At 41.7% G+C, this 10,624-nt stretch overlaps 1 protein-coding gene across 1 annotated transcript; it reads right to left on the bottom strand.

The window, feature by feature from the left end:
• Positions 1-4,935: 4,935 nt before the first annotated feature.
• On the bottom strand, positions 4,936-10,417 carry LOC105013045 (heterogeneous nuclear ribonucleoprotein A2 homolog 1-like). Its single transcript, NM_001303774.1, has 5 exons — positions 10,357-10,417; positions 10,139-10,246; positions 9,896-9,991; positions 6,087-6,239; positions 4,936-5,199 (listed from the first exon to the last, which is right to left on the bottom strand). The coding sequence occupies exons 2-5, from the start codon at positions 10,226-10,228 to the stop codon at positions 5,137-5,139; spliced, it is 402 nt and encodes a 133-aa protein (NP_001290703.1). The 5' UTR covers positions 10,229-10,246; positions 10,357-10,417; the 3' UTR covers positions 4,936-5,136.
• Between the last annotated feature and the right edge of the window lie 207 nt (positions 10,418-10,624).

Genomic DNA, 10,624 nt, shown 5'->3' with positions numbered 1-10,624 from the left:
CTGTAACATCACAAGACAGAAGGATGTTTGAGTTGAATTTTACAGTGGTGCGTGGGTATACTGTAACATCACAAGACAGAAGGATGTTTGAGTTGAATTTTACAGTGGTGCGTGGGTATACTGTAACATCACAAGACAGAAGGATGTTTGAGTTGAATTTTACAGTGGTGCGTGGGTATACTGTAACATCACAAGACAGAAGGATGTTTGAGTTGAATTTTACAGTGGTGCGTGGGTATACTGTAACATCACAAGACAGAAGGATGTTTGAGTTGAATTTTACAGTGGTGTGTGGGTATACTGTAACATCACAAGACAGAAGGATGTTTGAGTTGAATTTTACAGTGGTGCGTGGGTATACTGTAACATCACAAGAGTCCCTCAAAAATGCTGGATGTGAAATATACATATTGTAAATTAAATTAATTTGTTTACTGCTTCTCTCTGCCTTGTACTAAAACCTGCAATTTGTTTGTATATTTAGCTATATGTTCCTGTTTTGGAAATCTGAGTAATTCAAGTTTTGACAAATGGTGGATGAAGAGAATTATTTGGCATCATGTTCAGTCCAGTTTTCTGCTTGTCATGTGTCCCTTTGTTATGCAGCATGGAGTGTAAAATGTATTTCCCCAGGTACAGTAAGAATGTCATCAATTGTTTCACCCAGCTCCTCCAGAGTCCAGCTGCAACTCATAGATTAACATCAGTTGACATCAGCAAATCAAATGTGATTCAGTTCTGAGATTTAAAAGAAAAGAGTATAAAACTGAAAAGTACAGGTTTGTTATGTTTATTTTGAAATGTTAAGCATGTCATTCTTTTTTCAGCGTGTAACCTTTTAACCAAAAGCAGTTGAACAGAGCTTCATGTGTCATATAAATTCTCTCTAACCGGTTTGTCATCTAATAGCAAAGGAAACCCTATACTGTAGCTACCATTAACATACCTCCCTGCATCCCACTGCTGGATAGCCTCTGAAGCAATGCACAGACAGTCCTGGTAGGTCCTTGCATGTGAGACCAGATGCTGCTGGAAGTGGTGTATAATGGCCAGGAGGGGGCATTCATTTCTTTGTCCTTGAAGTAAAGATTCCAAACTAGAAAATGGTCCTGTCGGCAACAACATCACATGATAGGCAGGTATAATAATACCAGGAAATTACTTACATGCCCCAGGATAGTGATGGGGACACAGACAGGATTATGGATCTTTTATGTATCTGTCCAATTATGGCAGCATCTATAAATGCATATGAAGCGCATCTACATTTTGAAGTAATAAATTTTCTTCTGTGAGCCGATACACATTTTTAGCTGCTTTGTATCGACTAATTTCACCTATGAGCTGGAACACAAGCACACGTCAGCTAGATGTTTGAAAAAAAAAGTATTCTGCAAAGTACTGTGTGTTGGCAGAGTGGAAAAAACACGTCCCTATCCTTACCCATGTCCATCCATTTTCACAGGCAAAACCTTCAGATGAGTTTACCTTTTAACAGGCCAACAGACACATTAGCGAATTACCACACTCTTACCGCCCATGACCAAGAACCAAAATGTGTTTATTTCATTTAGGTTTGCAATCCCAATGGCTCAGTGTAGCCACAGCATTACGCTCTGCCACCCTGGTTGTTATCCATGACTGTGAATTAAAATACAGTACTAGAAAATGTAAAAAAAAACAAAAAAAAAACAAAGAACAACCTGGGTTTCAGGTATTAACGCACAAGGAAATAAGTAGTGAAGGTATGCACCGATAACTAATGAGAATTGTTCCCCTTCCATTCCTCTATTGCATTTTAGATGTGTGTGGGTGGAATGTTTACAGTGTCGGGGATTAACGCCAGAGCAGAAATGAGGAAGTAGTGAAGTGATGCATAGTCACTGGTCATTTCTCAGAACTGTTCAAGTGCTTTTACCCATCCAATCGGTAAGCCAACAGACATTTCCTTAACATTTTGACTTGAGTGTTTGGCATTGGGGAAATGTACTAATAGTTTTACAAAAAAATACCAAAATACCTAAATAGTTTGTTTTGTGTATGGAAGAAAACAAATTGTCCTCACCTCTATAAAGGTTTGACCACGACTATTGAAACCAATGTAAATGACCTCTTATCAAGCAGGTTAACATTTATGTAAATTGAACTTTTGACAAAACAAATATTTCAATTCTGAGTAGAAGGCCCTGTGACAGCTTGCCTTTGACAATATGCCCCGATCTCCCCTACAAGGTGTCGTAAACATTCCACAGAGATGTTTGTTCATACTGAGGCGATGTCATCAGAAGTGGCTGTTGACAAGACAGCCATACATTCAAGAAGCACATGTTCCAACTCATGCCCAAGATGCTCAATTATGGTGCACACATTTCAAATATGAACGTTATCACACTGTGACAAATACTCAGACGTACAATAAGTAATTATTAGGTAAAAATAAGTGGTGAGTTCAAAACCCCCTTAATGATGGCGCTCGCTCGTTCGCGAGCGCCTTTCCCCATGGGGCCCGGCCGGGCTCAGCCCGAACGAGCAACATGGGGCCGCCTTCCCGTGGGCTCACCACCCACAGGAGGGACTATAAGGGGCCGGTGCAGAGAGGATCAGGCGGCAGTCGAAGGCGGGGGTCTAGACAACCCGATCCCTGGACACGGAAACTAGCTCTATGGACGTAGAACGTCACCTCGCTGGCGGGGAAGGAGCCTGAGATCGTGCGTGAGGTTGAGAGGTTCCGACTAGAGGTAGTCGGGATCAGCTCTACGCACGGCTTGTGCTCTGGAACCACACTCCTTGAGAGAGGATGGACTCTTCACCACTCTAGAGTTGCCCATGGTGAGAGGCGGCGGGCTGGTGTGGGTTTGCTTATAGCTCCCCAGCTCTGCCGCCATGTGTTGGAGTTTACCCCGGTGAACGACTATGGGTCTGGGATAGGTCTCTCACTGTTGTTTGTGCCAACGGGCCGAACGGCAGTGCAGAGTACCCGACCTTCTTGGAGTCTCTGGGAGGGGTGCTGGAAAGTGCTCCGACTGGGGACTCTATCGTTCTACTGGGGGACTTCAACGCCCACGTGGGCAACGACAGTGACACCTGGAGGGGCGTGATTGGGAGGAACGGCCCCCCTGATCTGAACCCGAGCGGTGTTCAGTTATTGGACTTCTGTGCTAGTCACAGTTTGTCCATAACGGACACCATGTTCAAGCATAAGGGTGTCCATCAGTGCACGTGGCACCAGGACACCCTAGGCCGCAGGTCGATGATCGACTTTGTTGTCGTTTCATCTGACCTGCGGCCGTATGTCTTGGACATTTGGGTGAAGAGAGGGGCGGAGCTGTCAACTGATCACCACCTGGTGGTGAGTTGGATCCGATAGCGGGGGAGGAAGCTGGACAGACTCGGCAGGCCCAAGCGTACTGTAAGGGTCTGCTGGGAACGTCTGGCCGAGTCTCCTGTCAGAGAGATTTTTAACTCCCACCTCCGGCAGAGCTTCGACTGGATCCCGAGGGAGGCTGGAGATATTGAGTCCGAGTGGACCATGTTCTCCACCTCCATTGTCAAAGCAGCCGCTCGGAGCTGTGGCCGTAAGATCTCCGGTGCCTATCGAGGCGGCAATCCCCGAACCCGGTTGTGGACACCAGAAGTAAGGGATGCTGTCAAGCTGAAGAAGGAGTCCTATCAGGCCTGGTTGGCTTGTGGGACTCCTGAGGCAGCTGACGGGTACCGACAGGCCAAGCGGACTGCAGCCCAGGTGGTTGTGGAGGCAAAAACTCGGGCCTGGGAGGAGTTCGGTGAGGCCATGGAGAAGGACTATCGGCTGGCCTCAGGAGAGGGAAACAGTGCCCTACCAACGCTGTTTACAGTAGAGGTGGGCAGCTGTTGACCTCAACTGGGGATGTCGTCGGGTGGTGGAAGGAGTACTTCGAGGATCTCCTCAATCCCGCTGTCACGTCTTCCATTGAGCAAGCAGAGGATGAGGGCTCAGAGGTGGATTCGTCAGCTGAGGTGGCTTGGGCATCTGTTTCGGATGCCTCCAGAACGCATTCCTATTCCGGTCCCGTCCCACCGGGAGGAGACCCCGGGGAAGACCTAGGACACGCTGGAGGGACTGTCTCCCGGCTGGTCTGGGAACGCCTCGGTGTCCCCCCGGAAGAGCTGGAGGAAGTGTCTGGGGAGAGGGAAGTCTGGGCATCCCTGCTTAGACTGCTGCCCCCGCGCCCCGGCCCCGGATAAGCAGAAGATGATGATGATGATGATAGGTAAAAATAACATTCTCACTGCTTTCTGTGTTGCTGGCCACCTGTTTTTTGTGGTACTTAAAATAATGGCCTGTCATTAATGAAGTGAAAAGAAAAATTCTACCACTTCACAATATTATCACTCACTCACAATTACAAAATATATTCAGGTATCATTCAGAATTTAATAACGGACAGTTGTTTTCAGTCCTCCCACGGTTTAATGGATGTTGGTAGTTGGAAGTTAAGTCTGTAAAACAAAAAGGCCAAAATGTTGACCAATACATTTTTTCATCCTCCTTTTAATTTCAATGTGTATGTAAATTGCCTCTCGGATAGGTGGACCCCTAAACGTGCACCCACGTTAGAAGATTTACAGAAAACAGCCGCCACATCATGCTTAAACCTCTGGCCCAATTCAGTTTGCATTAAATTGGATCACCAATCCTCTACTTGCCAAAAAAGTTAGACAGGAAAATATTGGTACAATTATAGTCAAGAACGTTATATAGGGTAATCATGTGTTAAACATGAAAGCTTAATTAAAAATGTAATATGGTGTGGAATTGAATTTCCACAATTTCGGAACCTGTATATTTACATGGGTGATTACCCAGTTAGTTAAAAGGAAATACAATCAGGCTATAAGGTACAAAAAAATAAAAATTCTTTTAATCAGTAGATAGAAGACCAGAAGACCAGATTATACAATAATTATTTATTATACAGTATATAATTGCAGTGAAAATGCTGATCAACCACATAAAGAAACAAATAAGAAATTACATTTTAAATATTCCACAAAAAAACTGTTCCCAGATTTTTATAACGTAGGTAGTACATGATATAAATTGCCCTTTACATCTAACAGCTGAGCATTCTTGAGGATGTATCCCAGGCATATGGACTAACTGGGGGTTGGTCTGGCAGGGGTGAACTCTGCCCCATCGGAACGTTTAGGTTCATTCATCTAGAGGGAGGATTAGATTTTAAGAAAATTATGTATTTAAACACTCGACCCAATCTAACAATCCATTCTGAATACAAAATTGGCAATGCAAGGCTACATGGATCACCAACTACATCTGTTTCTTAATACAGAAAATTGAGACAGGACTCCTTGTCTAAAGAGACATGGACTGGCTACAAGCATTGGATAAAAGCAACCAACAGAAGTGGTTCACAAATGTTTTTGTTCCAATATCAAAAGCTCTGTCTACCATTTGTAGTCACAAAAAACTTAAACAGTCAAATTTAATCAGTTATATTAATGAAAGTAACAGATGAAAGGCCTCTTGTTTTTACAATTATTTTGCCTAGTACAAGGTTATGAATATTTTGCTGACCACTAATGGGCCACAGCATGAAAACCCAACACAAAAATACACTACTCTCTGGAGACAAAATGTAATAAAAAAATCCTATTCCATCCAGTATTTTGTATTAAAACTGACCAGTCTTATCATGTATCTATGAAATATGATGAATCTACAATTTTGTTACAATATGAGAACTAATTCTGTGTGCTTAGCCCACAAATGGAATGTGGTTTTAACAATAGTCATGCAAGTACACTGTTGATTGGCCAGCTCATCCTCCACTGGAGAATTGCATCATACTCCAAGGTATTTTCTAAAAATGGTGTGGCCTATGAAATGGTTTTCAAGTTTGAGGTGTCCCTTTGGCCAAAAATACAAATTCAGGATGAGTCAGAAATATATTTGGGGTATGAGTTAACAGAAAACTAAAATAAAAAAAGGAAATGTTCAGAAGGCAGTTGTTTACCTTTAAGTCAACTGGCTAAGCCAAGACAATACAAGGTTAACATAAAAGGTGCTCACCCTTGTAATAACTCACCTTGGGGGCTACAATCCTCTTGACTACAACATCCAAGCCTCCTATATAATGAGGACCTGCCCAGTCCGCCTCATCTGCCTCATCCTCTGAGGAAAACCTCACATATCCCATTGCAGTCGCTGTCTTCGAGTCAGAGGGCTGAATTCTGTGGATCTTTTTTAAAGGATAAATCATCATTAAAGTCAATAATCAAATATACACTACCGTTCAACATTTTGGGGTCACTTAGAAATGTCCTTGTTTTTTAAAGAAAAGCACATTTTTGTCCATTAAAATAACATGACATTTATCGGAAATACAGTGTAGACATTGTTAATGTTGTAAATGACTATTGTAGCTGGAAATGGCAGATATTTATGAAATATCTACATAGGCGTACCGAGTCCCATTAACAGAAACCATCAGTCACATGACAAGTTGTGTTTGCTAATCCAAGTTAATAATTTTAAAAGGCTATTTGATCATAAGAAATTCTCTTTTGCAATTATGTTAGCACAGCTGAAAACTTTTGTGCTGATTAAAGAAGCAATCTTCAGTTTCTTGGCAATTTCTCACATGCAATAGCCTTCCAACAAGTTCTTTGTTTCTCTCCATACATAATTAACTTGGAAGAGCAAACAGGACGGATTGTTACTGAAAATGGGTCTCTGTACGCCTATGCAGATATTGCTTTTTAATTTATTTTTTAAATCAACTGTCGCCAGCTACAATAGTCATTTACCACATTAACAGTCTACACTATTTCTGATCAATTTAATAAAAGTTGGGACGCTGAGTAAAATATCAAGAAAAACCAAATGCAATGATGTGCAAATCCTTTAAAACCTATATTAAATAGAAAATAGTACAGAAACAACTTATCAAATGTTGAAACTGCAACATTTACTGTTTCTTCAAAAATATATGCCCACTTTGCATCCAAGCCATCACTGACTACTGCTGGTCCTGATGGCGTCCCCGGGCGTGTGCTCAGAGCATGTGCAGAGCAGCTGGCCGAGGTCTTTACTGATATTTTCAACATGTCACTGGCCCAGGCGGTTGTCCCAACATGGTTCAAGACCACAACCATGGTGCCAGTGCCGAAGCAGTCGACTGTGTCTAGCCTGAATGACTTCAGACTGGTTGCACTCACCCCCACAATCATGAAGTGATTGACAAAAGACTAGTTCTGGCCCACCTCCTGCCTCCCAACCAGTCAAACAGGTCTACAGGGTCGCCGTCTCCATGGCTCCACTCTGCCCTGACCCACCTGGACACAACCAACACATACAGGTGCTGGTCATAAAATTTGATTATCATCAAAAAGTTGATTTATATCAGTAATTCCATTAAAAAAGTGAAACTTGTATATTATATTCAATCATTGCACACAGACTGATATATTTCAAATGTTTATGTCTTTTAATTGTGATGATTATAACTGACAACAAATGAAAATCCCAAATTCAGTATCTCAGAAAATTTGAATATTTCTTAAGACCAATACAAAAAAAGATTTTTAGAAATGTTGGCCAACTGAAAAGTATGAACATGAAAAGTATGAGCATGTACAGCACTCAATACTTAGTTGGGGCTCCTTTTGCCTGAATTACTGCAGCAATGCGGTGTGGCATGGAGTCGATCAGTCTGTGGCACTGCTCAGGTGTTATGAGAGCCCAGGTTGCTCTGATAGTGGCCATCAGCTCTTCTGCATTGTTGGGTCTTCCTCTTCACAATACCCCATATATTTTCTATAGGGTTAAGGTCAGGCGGGTTTGCTGGCCAATTAAGAACAGGGATACCATGGTCCTTAAACCAGGTACTGGTAGCTTTGGCACTGTGTGCAGGTGCCAAGTCCTGTTGGAAAATGAAATCTGCATCTCCATAAAATTGGTCAGCAGCAGGAAGCATGAAGTGCTCTAAAACTTCCTGGTAGACGGCTGCGTTGACCTTGAACCTCAGAAAACCCAGTGGACCAACACCAGCAGATGACATGGCACCCCAAACCATCACTGACTGTGGAAACTTTACACTGGACTTCAAGCAACGTCGATTCTGTGCCTCTCCTCTCTTCCTCCAGACTCTGGGACCTTGATTTCCAAGGGAAACGCAAAATGTACTTTCATCAGAGAACATAACACAGCAGCAGTCCAGTCCTTTTTGTCTTTAGCCCAGGCGAGACGCTTCTGATGCTGTGTCTTGTTCAAGAGTGGCTTGACACAAGGAATGCGACAGCTGAAACCCATGTCTTGCGTATGTCTGTGCGTGGTGGTTCTTGAAGCACTGACTCCAGCTGTAGTCCACTCTTTGTGAATCTCCTCCACATTTTTGAATGGGTTTTGTTTCACAATCCTCTCCAGGGTGCGGTTATCCATATTGCTTGTAAAAAATTTTCTACCACATCTTTTCCTTCCCTTCGCCTCTCTATTAATGTGCTTGGACACAGAGGTCTGTGAACAGCCGCCTCTTTAGCTATGACCTTTTATGTCTTGCCCTCCTTGTGCAAGGTGTCAATGGTCGTCTTTTGGACAGCTGTCAAGTCAGCAGTCTTCCCCATGATTGTGTTGCCTACAGAATTAGACTGAGAGACCATTTAAAGGCCTTTGCAGGTGTTTTGGGTTAATTAGCTGATTAGAGTGTGGCACCAGGTCTCTTCAAAATTGAACCTTTTCACAATATTCTAATTTTCTGAGGTACTGAATTTGGGGTTTTCATTAGATGTCAGTTATAATCATCAAAATTAAAAGAAATAAACACATGAAATATATCAGTCTGTGTGGAATGAATGTATACATTATACAAGTTTCACTTTTTGAATTACTGAAATAAATCAACTTTTTGATGATATTCTAATTTTATGACCAGCACCTGTATGTGAGAATGCTATTCATAGACTAACCCTAAACGCAAACAGAATTTTATTGTACTGTTCAATGACAAAAAAGTTGAATCTAATCTAATAAAATCTAAATGCAAGTTAAAACTCCACTATGCAAAGAAGAAAATATACAGAAACAACATCCAGAAACACCAGCACCTTCTCTGGGCTTGAGCTCATTTTAGATGGACTGAGGTCGAAGTGGAAAATGGAATCATGGCCAACACGTTCTCCAGGCTAAAGAAGAGAGGGACCATCTAGATTTTTATCAGCTTAAAGTGCAAAAGCCGGCATCCATAAAGGTATGGGGATGCATTAGTGTCCTTGGCATTGTTGACTTGCACATCTGTGAAGGCACCATAAATGCTGAACAATATATACAGGTTTTGGAATAACATATGCTGCCATCAAAACAACAACTTTTTCAGGGAAGGCCTTGCTTGTTTCTGTAGGACAATGCCAAACCACATTCTGCACATATCACAACAGCATGACTCTGTAGTAAAAGACTCTGGGTGCTAAACTGGCCTGCCTGCAGTCCAGACATGTCCCCTATTAAAAGAAAATTGGTGAATTTTGAAATGACAAACACAGCAAAGGAACAGCTGTAATCCTGTATCAAGTGGGAATAGGACAACATTCCCCTTTCAAAACTACAGCAATTGGTCTACTCAGTTATTGTTAAAAGAAGAGGTGATACAACACAATGGTAAACATGCCCCTGTCACAACCTTTTTGACGTGTGTTGCTAGCATCAAATAAAAAATGGGCATGTATTTTTCCAAAACTGTAAAAAATTTTAGTTTCAACACTTGATATGGTGTCTTTGTACTATTTTCAATTAAATACATTTTGTTTTTCATTTACATTTTACGCAGCGTCCCAACTATTTTGGAAAACAGGGTTGTGTGTGTGTGTATACATACACGTACATAATATAATGTCATCTTACCGTGCATTCTGTGATGGTGCCCCACTGTCTGAAGTAAGTTTGTAAATATCCTTCATTTATGTGAGTGCTGAGATCCTTAATGATTAGTCCATGATCCTGTGGAACAAAAATAAGCCACTATATTTGTACATTTTTGTCATCATTATTGGAGTGTAACTATATTCTTCAACCTGCAATTGGAATTGTTACACCATGAAAGTAATGCATTGTGGTTCTGGCTACTAAGACCCAAATGTTAATTACCAGTTCCCACTTTTCAGACAAAGAAGCCATGTATTTTTTAGGGAGGCATATGTACACTCTTCTTTGAGGCTCCATTTTCCTTAATGTCATCACTGACCTGAAAATAACCTGCAAGAGAAAGACAAAATAATAAAAACCATGAAAAATACCATGAGTGTAACAAAATATATTAATTAAAACCCAGTGATGTCTCTATTGATATACATTGTGGTACATACCAACAGAGGCCGTAGAGCGTAGAGATGTACTACCACCTGTTTGTTTGCCAAAACTGAGAGCAGTGTCTGAGGAATACCTATTACCACATAGAATGCACGGTTGGTGGGTTCAAGGTTGCGCTTTCTGTTTCAAAAGATTTTGCATATCCGTAAAATTAGCCCCTCCCCATTAAAATAAAAGCAACTGGTTGAACTGGATGTAGTTTCAGAAGTGATAGTTAAACTAAATGTTTAGACAATCTTTGTTTCTCATTAGTGTGCTGAATTA

Source organism: Esox lucius, chromosome 11 (assembly GCF_011004845.1).
Source record: "Esox lucius isolate fEsoLuc1 chromosome 11, fEsoLuc1.pri, whole genome shotgun sequence".
In the NCBI taxonomy this organism is placed as follows: Eukaryota; Metazoa; Chordata; class Actinopteri; order Esociformes; family Esocidae; genus Esox; species Esox lucius.
This window is presented reverse-complemented; position numbering and strand designations above follow the sequence as displayed.

Coding starts and splice junctions, on each gene's coding strand:
- LOC105013045 (NM_001303774.1), bottom strand. CDS start 10,228: ATGACATTAAGGAAAATGGAGCCTCAAAGAAGAGTGTACATATGCCTC. Junction 9,992..10,138: donor TGTCTGAAAAGTGGGAACTG/GTAATTAACATT, acceptor TTTGTTCCACAG/GATCATGGACTAATCATTAA. Junction 6,240..9,895: donor GCACCATCACAGAATGCACG/GTAAGATGACAT, acceptor CCTTTAAAAAAG/ATCCACAGAATTCAGCCCTC.